Source organism: Sinocyclocheilus rhinocerous, unplaced genomic scaffold (assembly GCF_001515625.1).
Source record: "Sinocyclocheilus rhinocerous isolate Xijiao unplaced genomic scaffold, SAMN03320098_v1.1 scaffold494, whole genome shotgun sequence".
Lineage (NCBI taxonomy): Eukaryota > Metazoa > Chordata > Actinopteri > Cypriniformes > Cyprinidae > Sinocyclocheilus > Sinocyclocheilus rhinocerous.
Window position 1 is genome coordinate 156,655 of NW_015628684.1, and position 25,123 is coordinate 181,777.

The window sequence follows — 25,123 nt, forward strand, 5'->3', positions numbered from 1 at the left end:
TTAAAAAACATGAAAAATCTTACTGTTCAAAAACTTTTGACTGGTAGTGTGTGTGTGGATGGATGGATAGATGGATAGATTGATAGATGGATGGATGGATGGATGGATGGATGGATAGATAGATAGTACAGACAAACAAAATGATAGATAGATAGATAGATAGATAGATAGATAGACAGATAGACAAAATGATGGATAGATGGATGGATGGATGGATGGATGGATGGATGGATGGATGGATGGATGGATGGATGGATGGATGGATGGATGGATGGATGGATGGATGGATGGATGGATGGATGGATGGATGGATGGATGGATGGATGGATGGATGGATGGATGGATGGATGGATGGATGGATGGATGGATGGATGGATGGATGGATGGATGGATGGATGGATGGATGGATGGATGGATGGATGGATGGATGGATGGATGGATGGATGGATGGATGGATGGATGGATGGATGGATGGATGGATGGATGGATGGATGGATGGATGGATGGATGGATGGATGGATGGATGGATGGATGGATGGATGGATAGATAGATAGTACAGACAAACAAAATGATAGATAGATAGATAGATAGATAGATAGTACAGACAAACAGATGGATAGATAGATAGATAGATAGATAGTACAGACAAACAAAATGATAGATAGATAGATAGATAGATAGATAGATAGATAGATAGATAGTGTGGGAAGGTCAAGGTTAACTGTAACCCTAAAACATGGATATTCTGAGACATTACGTGAGATGGAAAGAAAAGAGAGAGACAGGGAGGGAGGGAGACACTGATGGTCTCTGACAAGCTGTTGCTGATGTGATTGAGAAGAGAGACGATAGGAGGTGATGGAAAGACCAAATGTGTGGAAAAGACAGTGTAAGGAAGAGTGGAAAGAGCGAGAGGGAGGGAATTTGATGACACGTATGAATGTGACTCTTCCCTATAAGCTGAAGTACTGAAAGGTCTTGGGGCAGAAAAAAAAAAGAAAATGGGAGAAACAAAAGACAAGCAAGAACAATACTGTTTATTGTAAGTAGCAAAGCTGTAGCTTCAGCTCTCCTTTAAAGATAAATGGGAGGCAGAGAGAGAGAAACAAAGCGGCACAGAGAGATAAAGAGGTAAAAATGGGATGAGAGACTGATGAAAACACAAAGACTAGAGAGGGAGAGAGAAAGAATAAAGTAAGGACAGGATGAGTAATGGAGACAATGATCAGCAGTGATGGTGGGATGAGGAGAAATGGAGGACGGAGTGGCAGAGGAACACCATTCTCCAAGTCCCATATAACAGGAACAGAAAGAAACAAAGTGCAGAAGTCATGAAGAAACATTGCAGTCATTCGTTCCTAATCACTATGTGTATTTTATTCACCTCAGGGTGTGTATTTCTCTCCGGGATAAGAATAAAAACTAGCGTGAAGAGAGTCGCTGCGTGTCACAAAGATTCAAGACAGAAGAACTGATAAAAAGAATAAAGTGTAAAGGCCAGAAGAGCGATTTAGTGAACAAACAAATGAAGCCAAGGAGGCTCTGTGTGTGAGTGTGATAGAGTATGCATCTCCCATGCATGTGTTTATGTAAAGGGGTTCTGGGATGCCTCTTGTCGCACTAATGATGGTGATGAAGCGCAAGTCAGTCAGACGTGTGTGTTATGCGTGGGTGTTATCCCACGGCTATTATTGTGAAAGCACATTTGTGTGTTAGTGTGTTTATGAGAGTTACAGACAGTGAGAGACTGTGTGTGTGCATATTTGATGTATTTATGTAGCATATATGTTAGATACATTTTAATGGCAGATAATCAAGGCATCATAAATATTCAAATTCTGTCTGTTAAAGGAATATTGTGGGATATTTGTAACCTGTCGATTTAACCCTGAAAGCATATATACGCACATGTATGAAAATTTGGTCATCATTTAATCACCCATTTGTCATTACATAAATGCATAAATATCTAAATAAATAAATGAGTGAAAAACTCCAAAAATGACAAAAAGTATTTACAATATCACACTGTAAATGTCTTCTGAATCCATAGTTTTGTGTGAGTGGAGTAGTGTATGAAAATTTGGTCATCATTTAATCACCCATTTGTCATTACATAAATATCTAAATAAATAAATGAGTGAAAAACTCCAAAAATGACAAAAAGTATTTACAATATCACACTGTAAATGTCTTCTGAATCCATAGTTTTGTGTGAGTGGAGTACATAAACATTGAATATATAAACATTTTATTTGTTAATTGCAGCAAATCCAGTGTTATTATCATAAACTAAAACCATGAAAAATAGTTTTCAGTTGAAATAAAATAAAATAACTTTTAATTAGAAATTTTGCCTTGGCAGCTAACTAAACTAAAAAAAAAGTTTAAGTTGATGTAGTAAATTACTCAAACTAAATCTGAAATAAAAAAATACAATAAAACTAAACAGAAATCTAAAAAAAATTGATAAAAATGACAAAGTCACAAAATAAAATTGACATTTTTATAAATAAATGCTAATTCAAAATAGTGTATAAATAAGTGTATAAATAATACTTCAAATCTCATTGACACCCATGTATAGTCAACTATGGCACATCAAGGCGTCTTGCAATCACATCCGTGATTGATTATAATGATTTTGAATATGAGAATGTTCAAATCACAATAATTTGAGACTAGTGGCAGAGGGTAGGATTTTTAGTGAACACTTAAATTAGGATCTTTTCTTCACACAAGCCTATTCTTTACACAAGGCTTCTGAAGACTTGGAATATTGCAGGGACTACTTTTCTTTCGCTTCTGTTACTTGCTAGACAATCAGCATTCGCTTTCACACATGGAAAAGAGCAGCATGAGCATCTGCTTTTCTTGTCTACAGAAGAAAGAAAACCACAGCATTTAGAACAACATGCGTGACAGCAATTCATTCTCAATTTTTATTTTTGACGAACATGATCCTTATAATAAAATACCAGCCTCACATTTCTGTTTTCAACCCCTCTGGCCCATTTTCCTGCTACGCTTTCATTCAAACTGCACATGTAAACACACTAAAAGCATGTTTTCTCTTTGTTACAAACTGAGGAACAGGTCAAAATTAATGTTCTATATAATCTGCAACATTCCACAGATGCTCTTCATGGATGACGAGCTGTAAATAACTGCTGCCCAAATCTCAAAACACATCCATTATTAAGCTGCAAAACATGAAGTTAGCGTGAGAGTGTGAAATATGATTTTTTTTTAGTACAGTACTGAATCAGGAGAGATTTGCACTGCTGTCCTCAGCCAACTATTTCCACCTTTGGCTCACACTTCATATTTCCTGAAACTAAATAAGACTCAATAAATCCGAAGCAACACATTCATATGGTTGATTTAAGCCATTAACGAAGCCTTCATAAGCAATTATGAGAGTGCTGACAGCTAAAAAGAGGAAAGGACAGGAGAAGTAAGAGTCACCGCAAAATCATAATGTTTTCCATTAACTTTAAAAGCAGGAAAAACGCCGCAATGTTCTTGCAAGGCACAATTTATGCCGTTATCTACCAAAACAATAGCAATTTATGAGGGAAAATGACTGCTGATGTCGAAATGGATGCAGATTTTGATGGCACATCTCTTAATGTTTCCTTAATGTTTCTGAGCGGCGCGTTCTGCGCTCTGATTGGTCAGTTTATGACATCCACAGAACAGGCACAAGAGGATGGAGACGACGTGCGCTGTAGACCACTTTCACCCTGACGTGTCTGACTAGACCGCAATGTCATTATAAATGGCCCTGTGCGAGTCTATGATAAAGCAGCACAGGCTAACATCAGATTGTGTGTGTATGTGTGAGCAGGACAGATTAAGGAGCCTCTTGAGGTAGGCACGAGTATATCACACTGACAGTCTTGGCAATGGTGCATAATTGCAGCTCATAATGTCCCAGATGATCACACGCACACAGTAACACTAGAATACAGTTGTCAAAAGCAAACACGTTTAAAACATAAATGACATACGAGAGCATATATATAATCTACTCCCCACACACACAGCTAGGAATTCTGGGCCTCCTGACTGTATATTGAGCTGGGCCTCCTGTTTTAACAAAATGTTGGGACAATACATTTTCTGATACCCACTTATACTGAAGTATTACAAAACTGAACATTTCTCAGTACTTCTCTCGGGAGACCACAGACCGAAATATTAATTAATTTGTGAATTAACAATTTTTAGGGAATATTGCTGGTTCAATACAAGATAAGCTCAATCGACAACATTTGTAGCATAATTACGACAAAAAAAAAATTGACTTGCCAATTGTTTATTTTTTGAAATTAGAGGGTTTTAAAAGCATTGTGCACTACCGTTTATAAGTTTGGGGTCAGTAAGATTTTTTTTGGAAAGAAAGAAATTAATACTTTTATTCAACAAGGACACATTAAATTTATCAAATGCAACAGTGAAGACTTTTATTGTTCCAAAAGAAAAATCTTTTTTTCTTTTTTTCACGTTCTATTCATCAAAGAATCCTGGAGAAATGTATCACAGTTTCTGGAAAAATATTAAGTAGCACAACTGTTTCCAATGGTGATAATAATAATTATAAATGTTTCTTGAGCACCAAATCAGCACATTAGAATAATTTCAGAAGGATCAAGTAACAATAAAGACTGGAGTAAATTTAAATATATTAAAATAGAAAACAGAGTAGAAATTTTGAATTTGTTCAATCCACAATCTTCCTGTTTAAATTGCACTTTTGATCAAATAAATGCAGCCTTGGTGAGATAAGAGACTTCTTTCAAAATTAAACTAAAATGTATCTTACCAACCCCAAACTTTTGAATGGTAGTGTATCATTTCATTATTCTGTAGTCCTAAAAAAATAGCACTTACTTTCACTCTTCTGTTATAACTTTATACTTTATTATTTGAGCTATAAATTTTTTTTTTTTTTAGGGTTTGTTGCTTTCCATTGTCGTGCCAATTAAGTGAAAAATGTATGGGGTTTTTTACACTAAAGTCTTGTTTGTTATGTGGCTATACTATTGAAAGTATTAATAAAATTTAAATGTATTTTTAACAGTTAGGGATTGGCCCCATTCACTTGCATTGTAAATGCCTTTTTTATAAATTTCCGTGGTAACATTATGCCACAAACACTATCAGTTGAGGCTAATTTGTATTGAACCTGCATTATTTCTTATATTCTCACATAAAATACATTAAATACATTCTTGTGGGCCCCTCTGCACCTGTGGACCCCTAGAGTCGTTCCCACTTTTGACCCTATTAGCTACAACCCAGCGTGATCTTTCCTATATGCTCAATGACATTTTCATTTGTGACCAGTTATTCACGTTTCTTCCCATCCAGACAGATTACGGTCATTGCACTCTCGATCGGCCCCCGGGGCGGCACATCGCTGCCAGCTTCTTCAGTGGGATCCGACCACAGACACGCAATGAGCACATATACTTCCTCTTTACTCTTTCAGTCACAAAGCTGAATCCAAAGCAAGCATGACACCACAAGGAACCACTGCCAGCGCATACATTTCCATGCTGTAAATGGATGTTGTAGTGTGTCAGAGCGAGTATGAGGTTAAAGGCTCCAGTGGTCGAGTACTAAGAAAAGGCTGGTACTGGAGGCCTGCCAGGCAGACTCGTGAACCACTAGAGAGAGTTTAACTCGTCTGACCTCTTAACCATTCCATTTCCAGCTGCCAGCCCATCAGGCTGTATGAGTAAACACACAACACAAATAAAAACTCCAGCAGAGCAAGTGTCCGAGAGAAGCAAGCAGCTTATGAGGGCAGAGGTCACAGAGAAAGAGAGACAGAGACAGATCTGAAAAAACCCTCATCCTTTCCTCCAGATAAGGTTTAAATGAGTCTATAAATAAGCGCGTAAACAAATAAAGCATTTGGTGGCTCATGTAATGAGATCAGACAGCTCTAATCCTGTTCAGACTGTAAAATCTGCTGGACTGTAAATCAGCTGTGGGATCTACTGTATGAATATCAACACCATCAAGGCTTATAAAGCCTCTAAATACATTACATAAAATACAAAACAGATTAAATAAGCTGATGGAGCATGCTTGGTGGAAAAGAGCCATGATGCAATGGCACACACATTGAGCCATCGTCCTATTCCCTTTCTATCTTTTAAATAAATAGAAAACAAACCTAAATATACATATAATTATAATATAAAATAATTATATATACAGGTGCATCTCAATAAATTAGAATGTCGTGGAAAAGTTCATTTATTTCAGTAATTCAACTCAAATTGTGAAACTCGTGTATTAAATAAATTAATTGCACACAGACTGAAGTAGTTTAAGTCTTTGGTTCTTTTTTTTGAAGGCTCAGGAAACCTTTGCAGGTGTTTTGAGTTGATTATCTGATTGGCATGTCACCATATTCTAATTTTTTGAGATAGTGAATTGGTGGGTTTTTGTTAAATGTGAGCCAAAATCATCACAATTAAAAGAACCAAAGACTTAAACTACTTCAGTCTGTGTGCACTGAATTTATTTAATACACGAGTTTCACAATTTGAGTTGAATTACTGAAATAAATGAACTTTTCCACGACATTCTAATTTATTGAGATGCACCTGTATTATATATATATTTTAATTATATATACATTTATATTATATTTACATTTGATTTATATATATATATAAATAAATATTACACAATTAAGGAACTTAACGATGACGATGAACCAAATTGTGTAACTGTTAATATAACTACACAAAATATAACAATTGTAAATAACTGCATTATTTGCAAGACTTGCATATAAGATAATGCATTCTTCTTTAATGAATAAAGAATATCATCATGCATTATATAAATATACACTGGCCTAAGTGCTATCAACAGGCCTCTCTAGACGGCAGCATTTCAGAAAGCAACACTTCATCTCAGAACACAAGAGTGGAGCAAGGCATGATGGGATATCTCCGCAGGACACCTAGGCTATGTGGGGTTACGGAAAGAACGTAATCGGCATTCAGGCACGGATCTTTCGTAATCTCGGAAGAGTGGCGGGCTGACAGTGAGGATGTGGGTCAGAAAGGAGGAAGGACATCCAACCTAACTAGGTCATGTCTGTGGGCAACAGCGCTTGAGTGCAGATCTCAGCGGAGAGCGTGCATGTGGATCTATGCTTTGTGTACTGCAACAGGAATCTGGATATATCTGCTTACACTGTGTGGGTTCAGTTCAAACTGGATGAGTCATGTCTGCATGAGCCTAAACATCCAATGAATTTTAATTAAAGAAAGACAAGAGAAAGAAAGAGTGAGAGAAAAGTGGGGGAGATCGATGAATTTGACGTTTAACATTTGTTTATGGGCACCTAGATACCTGTAATATATCATCCATCCATCCATCCATCCATCCATTCTTAGACTCCACCTTGACCTGCTGCACCACACACTCAACAACTTGTTAAATTAGCCTTGCCACATGAAACACGGCGCTGATGCAACACAGCCAAAACATTTGTTTGCCCTCCGGACAACTTTCACTTCAAGAGTGGAGACGAAGAAGTTGCTGAGGTGAAGGACAAAAGTGTGGAGGGAGAGAAGGAGCAAGAAAAGAGAAAAGTGGGTCAATGGTCTGAAGGGAGGAAGGAGATGGCATTCAGTGAAAGAAAGCGAGAGGGAGAAAGAAAGAGAACTGGATGAGTCATGTCTGCATGAGCCTAAACATCCAATGAATTTTAATTAAAGAAAGACAAGAGAAAGAAAGAGTGAGAGAAAAGTGGGGGAGATCGATGAATTTGACGTTTAACATTTGTTTATGGGCACCTAGATACCTGTAATATATCATCCATCCATCCATCCATCCATCCATCCATCCATTCTTAGACTCCACCTTGACCTGCTGCACCACACACTCAACAACTTGTTAAATTAGCCTTGCCACATGAAACACGGCGCTGATGCAACACAGCCAAAACATTTGTTTGCCCTCCGGACAACTTTCACTTCAAGAGTGGAGACGAAGAAGTTGCTGAGGTGAAGGACAAAAGTGTGGAGGGAGAGAAGGAGCAAGAAAAGAGAAAAGTGGGTCAATGGTCTGAAGGGAGGAAGGAGATGGCATTCAGTGAAAGAAAGCGAGAGGGAGAAAGAAAGAAAGAGAGATAAAGAGATGGAGAAAGAGGAAAGGAGGGGGTTGCTATATTAAGAAAGATGCCGGCAAGTATGAGACTGAAAAAACAGGAGAGGAGTAACAGAGCGGAGAGTGTGGCGGAAAATTCTGGTGGACTGTTCATTTCTGGGTCGTATCAAAGCCAAACGGCAAACACACAGGCACACGGGGGGACAGCTAAAGTGGCTTCAGTGAAGAGGTGGGTGGATCATGAATAATTTTGTATAACTCTAATGGTATATATGGCAAAATAATTGCTGAAAATTCCACACAACCACACAAAAATGTTTAATAGGATAAGACACTTCAGATTATTTATTTATTTATTTATAAGAACTTTATGGACGCAAATGAATAAGATCATTTATAATAGCGCAAAAACACTACAATGATAATCAAAGTTTAAAACAAAAGATTAACAATAAAAAAAACAAGACTGACTGGATGAATCACGATAGCCACTGTAAAAAGGCATACATATCTTGGGACTGGTAAAATATTTTAATGTATTTAAAAGATTTTAAAATGTAATTTATTCCTGTGATGCAAAGCTGAATTATCAGCAGGCATCCAGACTTCAGCATCACATGATCCTTCTGAATCATTCAAATATGCTGCTCAAGAAACATTCCTTGCTATTATCAATGTTGAGAACAGTTGTGCTGTATAATATTTTTGCGGAAACCACGATACATTTTTTCAGGATTCTTTGATGAAAGTTCAAAAGAACAGCATTTATTTGAAAATTTTACATTTTAAAATGTTCACATTGTTAAAAAACGCTACTTGTAGCCTATAAGATTGCCTTTTGAGAGTAAAAAAAACAAAACGTAAGTCGAGTAGGCTCATGTCGCATTTTATTATTCTCATGTCGCATTTTATTATCAGAAATAATGTAGGCTAAAATGCCGGTAAAGCAAGATGTTTACAAACATTATAAACACAGTTATTAGTTTCTCTCCACAACAAATCCTCTAAAGTTAAGTCTATGCGTTTAGGCTATAAAAACCTCAATCCAAAAACAATTTATTAATTTAAGGTGAAACTGATGCCTACCTCTCTCATTCGGCACGAATCCAAATGTTTACATATTCACGATGTATCTGGATGCTAAAATATTATTTATTATAGGCTAGGCTTTGTATTTTCATCAACGTAAAACATCATCCTTCACATCGGCTATATCAGCACAGTGAGGCGATGGTCACGCTGAACGCAACAGATTGTACAACGGAGCAGTGCAACTTTTTATACGTTTCTTTAACTGTATTTTATTTTGATAATGAACAGGCTGTAATGTCTCAAAAATATGTTGTATGTAAATATGTGCGCTGGCGCGATATGGTCATACCAACGCTGGTTGGTTATTCAGACAGAAGTAATAATAATAATAATAATTCCTTGCATTTATATAGCGCTTTTCTGGTAAGACATAATTCAAAACTGTCAAGCCTTTGCAAAATAAATAAAACTGTAAAGCTTTTGCTAAATAAAAAAACTACTGCCGTCACATTTTCCTTTCCGAGAACTTTGGAATGCGTCACAATGAACTGTAGGCTAACTCACACATTTTTTTCTTTCGTTTTGTTAATCTGTCAATGATTTAAGTAAAATATATTTAGTGTATATGCCTATATATTCCTTTTTTGTAAGCCTATAGTTTTATTCTGTTTTCTCCGTTCACAGAAGCGCTGCAGGTGCATGTGATCTGTTGAATCCATCTTACACTATCCTCGGATAAACTAACGCCAGTGCATTGCCATTGCGACCTACCTATGATGAGTTCACAGCTGAGCGCGGGCATTTCACTCGTTGGCGTCAGCGTCACATTCGCAGGCCATACTACTTGAATTCCTGATTGGTTGACAGCAAATTTCAAATATTAAATGGAACGATAAAATAACGTTATTAACCGGTTAATGGCCATTTCAAATTTTCGATTCTGTTCGGAACTATAAAATTAGATTTCGTTTCTGTTTCTGGTTCTGTTCCTGTCAAAATTTTCGTTCGTTTCCGATTTTCGTTTCCGTTCCTTGAACCGGTTCAGAGCCCTGTTTGAAACTGAATTTTTTTGTACCGTTATGTCTTTACTGTCACTTTTTATCAATTGAATGTGTCCTTGTTGAATAGAAGCGTTCATTTCATACTGACCTTAAACTTTTGAACGTACATATTCACATATGTATACAAAAACAGTATTCAACCTCACAAATCAGTACTGCAGGATCTCAACCGCCTGACACATTTCTACCATTGCACAGTATGCACCATCGTGCCGCCCAACCCTATTTCAGTGTGTGCAGAACACAGTCGAACATCTTAAAGACAGTAATCACATTTCACTGTCGTTTTAATTACAGGTTCTAATGAAAGCAAGCAGAACACTGCCAAACGAGCAAAGCGGCGAGTACAGCAGTGTGTGCCTAGAAACCAAACACGAAATAACATCTCTAAACACACACACACAGGGTAAAAGACAAAAACAAAACCTGAATTCACTTTGGCCCTTCTGTTTGACAGAACAGCCAGAACCGCACACACACACACACACACACAGTCCAACATCTGGAGTACTTTAGGGCTGGACAGATTCTAGAGCCAACCATAATTCACTGGCCAAGTGTGTGTGTGAAGAGAGAGACAGACAGACTGAGAGACCAACTAGGGACAAAATGTTCGCCTTCTGTGAGAGATCCTGTCGAGTTTTTAGCTCTTCTTTTATCATTTGTAAATCTGAAACACACAAAAACCCAAACATCACCATCACCAGGAGAGCACAGGATAGAGGGGAAAAGAGAACGCAAGTAACAGAGAGGAGAAATAGGAGAAACATGGGAGGTAGCCAGTTGAAATAATGTATCCTGACATATGTGCCTGCATAGGGAGAGAGGGAGAGAGAGAGAGAGAGAGAGCGAATGAAAAAGAGGGAGATGGACAGAAAGAATCAGTCGAAATAGAGATGATGGATTGTGGGAAAGAGAATGAAAGCGATAACTAAGATTTGTGTGCAAATATGTGTGTGTGTGTGTGTGTGTGTGTGTGTGTGTGTTTCTACTGTGACACATCTTAAAGACAGTAATCACATTTCACTGTCGTTTTAATTACAGGTTCTAATGAAAGCAAGCAGAACACTGCCAAACGAGCAAAGCGGCGAGTACAGCAGTGTGTGCCTAGAAACCAAACACGAAATAACGTCTCTAAACACACACACACAGGGTAAAAGACAAAAACAAAACCTGAATTCACTTTGGCCCTTCTGTTTGACAGAACAGCCAGAACCGCACACACACACACACACACACACACACAGTCCAACATCTGGAGTACTTTAGGGCTGGACAGATTCTAGAGCCAACCATAATTCACTAGCCAAGTGTGTGTGTGTGAAGAGAGAGACAGACAGACTGAGAGACCAACTAGGGACAAAATGTTCGCCTTCTGTGAGAGATCCTGTCGAGTTTTTAGCTCTTCTTTTATCATTTGTAAATCCGAAACACACAAAAACCCAAACATCACCATCACCAGGAGAGCACAGGATAGAGGGGAAAAGAGAACGCAAGTAACAGAGAGGAGAAATAGGAGAAACATGGGAGGTAGCCAGTTGAAATAATGTATCCTGACATATGTGCCTGCATAGGGAGAGAGGGAGAGAGAGAGAGAGAGAGCGAATGAAAAAGAGAGAGATGGACAGAAAGAATCAGTCGAAATAGAGATGATGGATTGTGGGAAAGAGAATGAAAGGGATAACTAAGATTTGTGTGCAAATATGTGTGTGTGTGTGTTTCTACTGTGACAGTAAATATGTTTGATTAAAGCTTGTTTGTGTGGTTTGATTTGCTGAATGTGACATACTTTCTGTTGTCTGTTTGTCCTCTGTGGATTCACAGACTGGAGCAGGAATAGAAGAATGAGGGTTTGGAAGGCTGGGAGGAAGATCTTTTGGATGTGTTTGAGTGTGCGAGAGAAAGAATGACAGAAAGAGAAAAGCAGTGTTAGTCTGTGTTTATGTAAAGGAACTAAATGAGTTATTCAAGCTTATCCAAAGCCACATTGTGTGAACAAGAGCGTGCTGGTTTTGCTAAAATGACAGGATGTGTAAGTATATTTAAAGGTTTGGATCTTAATATCTCTGTGTGTGTGTGTGTGTGTGTGTGTGTGTGTGTGCGCAAGAGAGAGAAATATCTAACAAGAGAAAGACAGCTTTTAAAAAAGAGATTAATATAGTTTATAGTTTCCTACACAAACACAATGCCTTTTCTTCTGTCTGTGACTGAATAGTTTTCTGAAACACATTTTTCCTTTAGAAAAACCAGACACACAAACACAAGTTATATGGGACGTCCAATTAATTTGAATGATTCGGTTCATTTAGACACTTAAAAAGATTTGTTCATTTTCCACTGAGGACAGACATACACAGATGTACAAAAGCTACAATTCCTCACACACAGAAAAAGAAAAAAGACGTAAATGTAACACTCGGTCCAATTCATTTGAATGAATCAATCATTTGGACAGTTCATTTCAGTGGACCGTTTGAAAAATACAATTCACTGATTCACTTATTTCCCACTGTGGGCATACAGTACAAACACACAAGTATATTTCAAAATGTACTTATGTATGTGTACGTCACAAACAGATACAGACACATACAACATCTAAGCACACGCACAAACAGTCCTAACTGATACAGCTATATTCTTAACTTAAAAATCATTTTGACAAATTGGTTCATTTGGGACTGGTTCAAAAACTGTATTCACCAGTTTGTTTATTTCACAGAGGACCCACATATCATCTAAAATCTCTCTCACACACATAGACATAACTTACAAAAAATATTCAAACTTAATATTGCAGATTCTGATTCGTTTGAACAAAATCTGTTCAGTTAAATTAATCTTTCAGAGAATAAATGTAAAAAATGCAGGCATCAATCAAAAGAGTTCTAAAAAGTCTATTTGGTTAAATATTGCTTTTATCATGTTTTTTTTATATAAAGTTTTATAATCTACTTTGATTAAGGTATTTAATTTAGTTTGCTGTTCAATCTATTTCAGACCTTTGGTTAAGTCGTTTGGTGGATAAAATTACCAACCTGCTCCAATAAAGTGTGGTATTGGATCCTCAATACCTCACAGTTCTACCCAAAATTCTCCTTTACAATCGCTTTGTGGATCGATTCAAATGAATCATCAAAAAGAGTCGTTCACAATGTTCTATATCATACCTTTCCCCATTTCCTTCATTTTCCATGCCTGAGGAGTTTCCAGAGCCTTTGAGTTTGAGAGCAGTCTGTTAGCTTGAGAGAAGACAGTGGATCTGCGCGCACACACACACACACACACACACACACACACACAGAGTCCCTGGCTCCCATTATCTGAGACAGCTTTGTGTTTGGAGTGTAGGGCACAGAGATTAAGTCAGATCTATAACCGTGAATGGAGGAGTGTTGGGTTCCTCTCTCCCACAGAATTAATTACCCTAATTAGACTCCTTAATTGCATGCATTACATTTCTGGTTTCAGAGGGGAGGAACAGGCTTCACGCACTGAGCAGAAGGTGCGGTGGCACAAACCCAGCTGAGACATGCATCTTCTACTCCATATTAATAAACTCGTTCGCACAGCTGTAAATATATGGATGGAATATTAGCACTCAAAAGAGCTCATTAGTCAGTAGAAGAGCATATTAACCCATAGGACAGAACGTACCGTGGTAATGTCTTGTTTTTAAACGACGCCTGATTTAATCTGCCCTGGCTGTGGTGACGTTAGGGTTCTGTCCAATTCTATTTTCAGCATTCGGCTTCAAGCTTCACAGATTCATTGATTATAACAGGAATAGTCCCAGCCTCAGACGGTACGACCGGATTCACGGACGGATGCATATTGCGCAAAAAGTGCCAAGAGCTTTCTCAAACTGGCAAACTGCATTTTTACGAAGTCAGGGTTATCAGGTTTTATCTGTCCCACAGGAACATCATGTTTACAATCTCCAAAACTTACAAGTCTCTTCATGTCTAATTGGTTGTTTTCTGGCCAACAAAAAACAAAAAAAAAATCCTAAATGGATGACTTAATGCTGATATTCAAAAAGCAGTATGAATAGATCAACCAAAAATTCTGTGATCATTCTGTCACTTGTATGACTTCAGAAGTCAATGGGGTCCAAAACTACATTACTGTAAAAAACCAACACTTACTGTCTAAGCAAAAAACACTTTTTTTTAAAAAAAAAAGGCATTTTCCAAAATTAGATTTTCCAGAAAGTCATACAGGTTTAGAACAACAGGGTGACAGAATAATGACAGAACTAAATGTTATACTAAATGTTTTAGATAAACTAAGCCTTTAAAGTGTATACACCAAATCTTGAGTCCGATGTATGTTGCACAAAAACGTAGGCAGAGTTTTCTTCAATTGGCAACCTAAAATCTGATTGGCAGGCTTAACGCAATTTCCGAGAGTCGCCATGTACAGGTTTATATCAGTTTGCTGGGAAACGAAACATAATGAGCACATCTGAGAAAGAAGTAGTTGCCGCATTTGCCAAAGCTTGTAAGCTTCTTAAGACACTGAATCTTTCAAAGATACAGACTTTAGTTTGGTTATACCCAATTTCAGATAAACCCACATCTAAACATCATCTAAAAAGTAAACTGTGGTTGGTTCTTAGCTAAATAAAGATAAAACTGGATCAGGCATTGCAAAAAAAAAAAAAAGAAGCAACTTCATGTACTTGCAGGGTAGACAGATCTGATGATCATAACGAGAGTTCGCATCATTCGCTCTCAGTGTAACGCTACTAGAGAACTCTGAACCTACTATCAGTGAGGTTGTGAGCTTTGCTGAAATGCTCATATACACTGTGAGGCGAGTTGAACACACACACACACACACACTCAAAAATGCCAGTGTGGCTTTGCATTTTTAACAATTATTAAAATCTTGGCACGCCAGCCAGTGTGTTTGGTGAATTATGGCTTTGGCATCAAGAACGGCAGAATGAGAAATCTGCCAAAAAGAAAAATTGGGGCCAAAACGGGGTAGGAAGAAGGAAAGACGACAGAAGAGGTCAGATAAGGGGAAGAAACTACTTTGTGCTGGTAAGATACACTAGCTTAAAAGAAAATAAATAAACTAAGATTAAAAGATTTATCTAAGGGACAGATGAGTGGATGAAGATCTGGAAGGAGATGGAACAACAAATGAGAGCAGAGAGGAAAGAGCCAAATGAACGGTGAGATTAATGCATCCACAGAGGAGACTGAGTGCGAGTTCGGATTGGGAATTAAGAAAACAAACTTGGGAATAAGAACTCTTATTCAACCACAAAATAGACAAAAATGCAGCACAATCAGTCTAGTCCGATTCACAAACAAATTCTTTTCATTGCACAAATCAGCCTCCTCAAAGTACTGAAACAACTACTAATGTAAACATTAACAGAAAGCATTTACAACCCATTTTACTTCCATAATGTGTCAGATTTCCATGCAAAACAGGATATTTAACAAAAAAAAACTGTAGATTATTTGATCCACTTTGTTTTTTTTAAAGTATCTTATGTAATCTTATGCAAGGCTACAACTGTTTGATCAAAAATACAGTAAAAACAGTAACATTGAGAAATATTTTTACAACTAAAAATCCCCCTTTTCTTTTTCAATATATTTTATTTATTTATTTAGTCATTTTAAACTATATTATTTGTCAAAGCTGAATTTTCAGTATCATTACTCCAGTCTTCAGTGTCATATGATCCTTCAGAAAACATTCTAATATGCCGACTTGATTCTCAAGAACATTTCTTAGAACATTTGAAATTGACCCCCCCCCCCCATGTACATATGAAAACAAAAGCACTAGGTGACATCAACAGAAAAGGCAAATAATTTCAGAAGCAGAGAAAGTCAACACATTTTGATGAACGATTACGAGGACAAACATTTCTTTCTTTGGAATAACATACCCAGCAATGCGCATTAAGAAAGTAAATAGAGTCAGCTTTGATTTCACATTGACTATTCAACCAGAATTAAAAAGTAGAATCAGAATCTGAACCAGAATTTTCTATTCCTTTCTCGCTTTTTCAGTAGCACACACAGCAACCATTTCACTCTTTCTCGCTGTATCTGTCTGTCTCTCCTATGGACAGCTGGTCAACCCCAATCCCACCCCAACTCTTTAATCTCCCGCCACACACAGTCAACATCCTCTCTCTGCCTAAAGTCTGTTTACCCAAAAAGTGTGTTTGTCATGCGAGTGTGTGGTTGATGAATAGATGAATAGAATAGATCTATGAAGATGATCTAAAGAGATTTCCAACATGAGCTTGTGCGTTTCACATGTGTGAATTAATATCAGAGGGATAATTTGTTTTCTACTGTTCATTCACACACACACAAGCCGCTGTGGCAGCTGTGTGCGTATGTGTGTGCTCTCTGTTCATTATTGCTATTAACGGGTCATGTTTGCGTGATCTCGCACACTAAATTGCGGCCATGTCGTCGTGTTTCTGCATTCGGCCTAGTGAGGCGATGTCAAGGGTCAATGGCATGGTGAGCGCTGGATAAGCGCCCCCCCTGTTCCCGGGAAACACATCCCTCCACAAGTGGTTCCTCAGCAGAATGAGGCACAATGACGGCTTTGTCTGCTACTGCATAGAGTGAGAGAAAGCTGAGGCTATGTGTGTGTGTGTGTGTGTGTATGTATGTGTGTGTGCATGTGAGGTTAAATGAATCACACAATGTTAACTAGTTGGAATCCAATTAGTGTGGTCTTTTTTTCTGTCTGACCTTTGGGGAGTATCTGTCCAATCCATCCATCCACACACATAAACATACACACACATTGGTTTCACTATATCTCAAAGGATTTAAACAGAAGTGATCAAATTTGTTAAACTGCAACCTTAAACTTAGCCCTCACACAAATCTGTCAATATTAGTAAAATTGAAGAAACACATCAGCAAGCCTTTTTCAAAAATTAAAGGGGTAGTTTATACAAAAAGTACATTTTCCTCACCCTCATGCCTTTGCAAAACTTTGACTTTCTTTCTTCTGCAGAAAACACGCAAAACAGAAACATTTTAAAAATGTTGAGCACTGAATGTCATCGTATTGGCAAAAACTGTTGCACTGTTGAAGACTGTAATACTTTACAATAAGGTCCGATTAGTTAATGCCTTGACTAACTTTAAATGACAACGAGCAATACGTTAAAATTATTTAATAAAAATACAACTGTTTATTGTTAGTTCATGTTAGCACAGTTCAATTACTTTAACAGATACAACTTATGATTTAAATAATGCATTAGTTTCAATTGAAATAAACCTTAACTTAGGTTAATAAATGCATTAGGATTTTTTTTCACTATTAACTAATGTAGTTATCTAACGTTAACAAATGGAATCCTATTGTAAAGTATCTTCATTTTTGTTCCACAGAAGAAAGTAAATCAGGTTTGGGAGGACATGAGGGTGAGTAAATTATGTGAGTAGATTTTTCATTTGACTTAAAATATCCCCTTTAAGATGACTTCAAATGTCCTCACAAGTTGGTTTTGGTCATGTTGTACTATATCTGTTAGGATCTTTTTAAAAATTTGCCCCTGACATGTATAGCCAAACCTGTAGACACACAGACACATAAACGGTGCTATTCTGATTCTTGACCTAAATTGGTGAGGCGACCCGTCACATTCACTTACTCACTCTCCACAAACAGACTCTTTAAACCCAAACCTTTTCCTTCTGTTCCACAGAATGTGCTAGATCTGGGCAAAAACTTCGATTTTCTGATTAGTCACGATCGTCATTTGAGCGACGCTGATAAACATTCTTAAAGTCCCAAGATTACTCTGTCAGTGTTTTCTGCACTGCTTTTCAATGCCGATGCACCTTCTGCTGCATCTACAGCCCATCAGTAAAAGAAGACATATTTTACCTGAGTTTGCAGTCTGAATTATATGTGAAAAGATGGAAAGCCGTGTCTCATGAAGTAATGGCTTAAAAATCTTTACGTTAAAGGGTGCAGTAGTAATCAGATGCACAAATAAATTACTCTTAAGAACCAATAAAGAATCAAAAGCATTCAAAGTAACAAGAGTAGTCGAATTCACAAACAACTCTTATGAACAAGTTCTTTCTAGTGAATCAAAAACACCACAACCAGCATAGTCCCACTCACAAACAAGTGACTCCTAAAAGACTCACAAACATCCTATACTCTTTAATGGGAGTTTATAAGTGAAATTATAAATTGCATTAATAACTGTATAATAGTTTAACACATTGTTACGAAAAAAGAACAACGTACAAAAGAAATAAAACAGAGCAGCTTTTGGTTGTGCTGATTACAGGTGCATCTCAATAAATTAGAATGTCGTGGAAAAGTTCATTTATTTCAGTAATTCAACTCAAATTGTGAAACTCGTGTATTAAATAAATTCAATGCACACAGACTGAAGTAGTTTAAGTCTTTGGTTCTTTTAATTGTGATGATTTTGGCTCACATTTAACAAAAACCCACCAATTCACTAAAATAGCAACCGAACAGCATTTCAGCACTGCTTCTAATTTTTTTTAATTCATATTTTTGTCATTTTTGGAAAACGTTTTTTACACATGTAAGCAAAACGGACAAAAACTGTGACCCATATGCCCAAATGAATCAGAATCAAACCGAATCAAATTGAAATCGGAATGGATTCACAATCAGAATCAAATCTCTGGTAGGTGATTTTGGGTTTTAAATGCCCTGTGACTTTTGGTCGTCACACTGAAGGCCAAACCTGACCCAAAAAAACATGATTTGATCAGTCATTCTGTCAGGGTCGGTCAACATGGCTCACATGTTCATCTGTGTACTATATATGTGTGTGTGTTTCCTTGATGTTCCTCGAATCCATACTGCCATTGTTATTCTGATCACTGTCATCACTCAGGGAATGGTTTTGCTCATCGGTCTGCACCAAAATGTTCTGATTGGCTAAAGGCGCGAAATGAATTTCTTCTGATCCAATCGGATCGCAAGAGCCAGCTGTGCACTGATAAAAACAACTCAGCCAAAAACCGCTGGCAGAAGATAGAGGCTGCTGGGAATTTAAGTGCAAAAATCTCTCTCGCTCTCTTTCTCTCATTTACCTTTCTCTTCTCCCTGGTGTTTGTGGTTAGCTTTTGTCTCAGTAAGAAGGGAAAACTTTGGTCTGGGGGCTTTAAAACGTTCAAATATTCATCAAATATAGATCTCTCTGAATCCCTCGCTCCCTTTGCTCTTCGACTGCCTCTTCTTTCTGTTTTCTTCTCCTTCCCTCCTTCTATTTCTGTCCCTCTGTTGTTGTTCTGTTCACTCAAATCTTAAAACAGTCACCATAAAAGAAGCAATTAATAAGGATCAAAACAATATGGCACCATGAAACACTCAAGACATCACACGTACACGCACAAAGATGATGATTCACAGAGTCGTAAAAGAACCCTACAGAGATTTTTGGCATCTGCGTGTGTGTCTGAGCTGCTGTTCTTTGGAGAAACATGGTAAACCCTGGTAAGACCCGTCTGTCCGTCTTGTTCTTCTTCCTCTCTCCCCTCACTCTCTCATCCTCTTTTCCTCTTGAGTTCTCTTCTCTCAGTTTGAGTGACAGTTAGCCATCTGTCTGTGTCCGCTGCCACAGCAATGCCACGGCGATAAGAAGCCCAGAGCAGCTCCGCAGTCAGGTACCTCAAATCCCTCACGCTGACTGACAGCAACATGTGTGTGTGTGTGTTTACGAGCAACTCTGCTGTAAGATAGATACTGGAATGACTGCAAAGCAAGGGAAATCATGCTTTAATGGAATAGCTAAGCCAAACATGAAAATTGTGTCATCATGGCCTCATGTCATTCCAAACTTGCTTTCTTTAATGGAACACAATAGAAGATGCTTTACAACAAAAGCACATGGTGACCTAGGGCTGTCAAATGGCAAAAAGGACCAAAAAGGACAATAAAACTACATTGCTATTGGGTGCTATTTTCATTGTAAATATACAAAATTCTCCAAATTTTACTGATAGCTTTGTCAATTGTAAACAATTGGTTATGCATAGATACTAAAATTCCACACCATTTATTCCATTTCATTGTATGGCAAGTAAATGACTGATAATAAAATTCTATACCATTTAGTTTACAAATACATAATAAAATAATAAAATAAAAATATAAAATAAACCCCACTAAAAATAAAATTAAAATATTTAAAAGTGAATTTAGGCATTTATTAAAATTAGCTTTTAAAAATATTCAATGCTGCCCTATACAGATAAACACTACACAGATATATACAGATGCCCTATACACTAAACTAAACTAAACTAAATTAAACTAAACTAAACTAAACTAAACTAAACTAAACCAAACCAAAAAATAAATAAATAAAAATAAAATAAAATAAAATAATAAAATATTGTGTGGTAACTGATATGCATAAAACTAAAAACTGATTATAAAACTGAAATTATTCAAAATTGTCATTAATTTAAATAAAATAAAATATAAATATCATATGAAAAACTTAGAATTGAAATGTTTAAGCACTAAAATTAGTCAAACTAAACCTGAAATTAAAATAAATTAAAGCTAAATAGAAATAGATAAAAAAATAAAATGACAAAAGTACATAACAAAATTACTAAAACAATTTTAAATAAAAATACAGAATTAAACTTTAAACCTAAAATTCACAATATTAATAAGTACAATAATAGCTTATAAATAATACTAAAATAAGTAACACCGCTAATATGATACAGATATAGCCTACTGAATAGTGCAGAAAGTCATAGATTTGGACATGAAAGTGGGTAAATTATGACAATTGTTTAACAAATGATGATCATTTTGATTTTAGGGTGAACTATTCCTTTAAATGCACGCGTGTGAGAGTGTGTAAACACTGTTATTAGTGACCTAAGGGCGTCTTCATGACCCATGTGATAATTAGACAATGAGACTGGAGCAGCCATAATGACCTGTCAATGCTCTCTTCCACATAAACACTCTCTCTTTCTCTCTCTATTTCATGAATCATTCCTGTTCCAGCTCATTTGAGCTAGGCTGAATAAATTAGCGCATGTTAAGGTAGGTTAATTAATACCATTCTCCCTAAGGTCCAAATCTCTAATGTACACATACCCTTACACACACACACATATGCGCCAACACATGGGCATAAAGATGTCAGAAGCCATCAAATGTGCACTCTTTTGGAAAATAGAACATCAACCAGTCATGACAGATGCTGTACAAATGCACCCAAATCGCACACACACAACAATTTTTTAACACGTATGCACACACATAAACACTAAATTAAATGTTCAATGACCCTTAAAATCACTTTTCTCCTTTTTTCCATGTGGATGCTTGTTTGATGGTTTCTCTCACACTCTTTTTTCATCTCGTAGCATATGTGTGTGTGTGTGTGTGTGTGCCTCTGACCTTGCATTTGAGGACTCATAGACTGGCACAGCCTGCCGATCGATTCGTCGGGCCTGTTGGAGCAACGATAAAGCCTGCAGCATGTGTGTGTGTGTGTGTGTGTGTGTGTGTGTGTGAGTGCCACTGACACCTACGTTAAGGCTTAACAGAACACGGAAGCGCCCTGGATTCTTCCTGACGTCCACATACCAGAAAACTCACACTTGTTTGCCCATTAAGGAGCCAGTGGAAGGAGTTTGATTCTTATCACAGAGACACAGTGTCTGCGAGACCTGAACTACTAATATTAGACACAAGACACCCGCCACACCTTCACACACACACTTTGCACATGTCATAAAAACAAACACAAAAATATAACCTCAGGCTCCTAAGCACCAACAATCTTTTATCTCCTGTGTTTGAAATGCGGATCACATCATTATCTGGTTTTGAAAAGTATGAATACAATTTGACTGATAACTAACCCTGGTGAAAGAGCCATCATCTCTCTTTTTGGTCACATCCATTCTTTCTCTTCCAAAATTTCTGTTTCTTTATGTGAATAAAGGGCTCACACACCTTAGCCAATCAAATTCCTTGACTAGTCCATGATTTTTCTAGAAAAATTCTATTATAGATATTGCTAGGAGAGATTTCCATACATAAGGTACCAATCATTGGAAATCGTATATTTAAATAAAATACACTACTGTTCAAAAGTTTGTGGTAAGATATTTTTATGGAAATTATTACTTTTATTCAGCAAGGATAAAACTGTCATTAAAGATAGATAAAATGTTACAAAAGATTTCTATTTCAAATAAATACTATTTTTATATGTAACAAAGGAAAAAAATGTATCATGATTTCCACAAAAATATTAAGCAGCACATCTGTTTTCAACATTCATCATAAGAATTTTTCTTGAGCACCAAATCAGCATATTAGAATGATTTCTGAAGGATCATTTGCCACTGAAGATTGGAGGAATGCTGCTGATTAAGCTTTGCCATGACAGGAATAAATTACATTTAAAATATTTAAGAATACAAAAGAGTTATTTTAAATTGTAATAATGTTTCACAATATTACAGTTATTATTGTATTTATGATCAAATAAATGAAGTCTTGGTGAGCATAAAAGACTTCTTTCAAAAACAAAAATCTTACTGATCCCAAACTCTTGATCAGTAGTGTATATTCAAAAAATGACTCTGTTTACTTTCTTAATACACATGTTTTTTTACTCTGCATAATTCATTTGTACACACCAGGGTTGTACTAACGTCCAATTTCATGAGCAAATCATTTCCTGATGGATAAAATTAAGCCCAGACTTACATTTTTTCCAGCTGCTGAATATCCTTTTTGGAACCATATCACATTATGGAATTAAAATGTTGGTTGCAAATGCAGTTTCAGGTTTTGTGACAACAAATATACTTTTTAATATACAAATGTGTCAAAAATGACCAAACAAAATTGAGTGTGCTTCAACTGAGGATTTAGGGACATCAAACTAGAACGAACAAACATATATTCACTAGAACGTTCTATGACTTTTATTACACCTCCATGACTTTGCTAGATCGGAAAATCTTTTCAAATTCACTTACTTTTCCAGGTATTCTATGACTGGGGGAATTCTGGCAATAGATGCTAAAAACACGCCCATTGCGTGTTTTGGGTCTAAGCGTGTTAGGACATCACTTTCCTGTGTCAAATCTACTTTCTGACATGTTGATATTGACGGGCTTCCGTTTACGTTGGCCTCATTCCCTCTACGCTACTGTGCACTGTTTTAAAAACAACCCCCAGTAACACAACCCAACACAAGATGGTTCCAGTTGATAAAGTCACAATCAGCCGAATCCCAGCAGAAGATTGTGACTTCGCTGAGAACCGACTAGCCTGACCTAAAAACAAACCCAATGTAAACGCAGTGATGAAAACCATCATGCCATCCCTTCTAACACTGATTAAAACAATAAACAAGGGCGGATGCTGAATGAACACACAAAGTGTAAGTCTATTATATACAGATAACCTTTTCACAATTAAAACTTGCTTGGCAAAATAATCGAAAGTTTTGATGTGTGTCAACAGACATGCTTTAATTCAAATCGCACTCACCGATGATGAAGTAGTCCTGATTGGTTTTAAATTCGTGACCCCACAGGTTGGGCGAGTACTCCTGAAACTTGATGGTGAAACGCATATCACTGCTGGGCTTATCGCAGGTGAGAAGCAGGTTGGGGGCTCCGGTCACTTCACACCTGTCTGCCTGATCCCGTGACGACACCAGGTACAGTTTATAGTACTCGTATTCGGCGGGGGACCGGGGACCTGGCGGCTCAGACGCTGGGCAAATGAGGTCCAGACGATCCCCGATTTGAGGGTACAGGACATAACCCTTATCATCGCTAAACCTGGAGAACGACAGAGAGGGAAAGAAAGAGAATTTAATGTCATGACATTAGAAACATACATTTAAAAATAAAAAAATATAATTAATAAAAGACACTTTTGCAAGTCATGTAAGTGAATAAAACTATATTAATTATTATATAAAAATATTAAATAATTTAAAATAACTGCTTTCTATTTTAATGTTTTTAAAAATGTTTTGAAATAATTTTTTATTATTATCAATGTTAAAAAAAAGTTGTGCTGCTTAATATTTTTGTGGAAACTGTGGATTTTTTTTTTTTTTTGCATTTCCATTTAGCTCCATTCTGGTTTGTAACTCTTTTCAATTGAATACAAAATTCAATGCAAAATCAGTTCCTTCCTTTTTTTCACTAAATATCCTCTAGTCCAGGGCTGTCCAAACTCGGTCCTGGAGGGCCAGTGTCCTGCAGAGTTTAGCTCCAACCCTAATTAAACACACCTGAACCAGCTAATCAAGCTCTTACTAGGCATAGAAACTTCCAGTCAGGTGTGTTGAGGCAAGCTGTAGCTAAACTCTGCAGGACACCGGCACTCCAGGACCGAGTTTGGGCAGCCCTGTACTAGAGGCAAACCGGCCCTCCAGGACCGAGTTTGGACAGCCCTGCTCTAGTCTTATTCATAAATATGTCACACTACAAAAAAAAAAAATATAGGCTGCAAATGGCTTGTCACATTGAATTTAATCAGTTTGTTTTCATTTAACCAGCAAAATGCACATCCAGTGTTTAAAACATGTTATACAATAAAAACGTTAATATTTTTAAAGGGGTCATATGATGCTTTTTTAAAGATCATTATTTTGTGTATTTGGTGTAACAGAATATGTTGACATGCTTTAATGTTCAAAAAACACATTATTTTTCAAATACTGTACATTATTGTAGGTCCTATATGCCCCGCCTCTTGTGGCAGAGCAAACCTGCAAAAATCTGTCAATTGTACGGATCAGCAAAGAGGGCACGGATGCATCATGGGATACAAATGACTGGCTTAATCTGCCACTATAACCTCTCGCTTC

General features: G+C 37.0%; 1 protein-coding gene across 1 annotated transcript in view; it reads right to left on the reverse strand.

Moving 5' to 3' along the window:
- Positions 1-25,123, reverse strand: part of LOC107738062 (ephrin-B3-like) — a 75,112-nt gene that overhangs the window by 6,988 nt on the left and 43,001 nt on the right. The window contains exon 2 of the mRNA XM_016549741.1: positions 23,788-24,083. Coding sequence (XP_016405227.1) covers positions 23,788-24,083 — 296 coding nt within the window. The remainder of the gene's footprint in view (positions 1-23,787; positions 24,084-25,123) is intronic.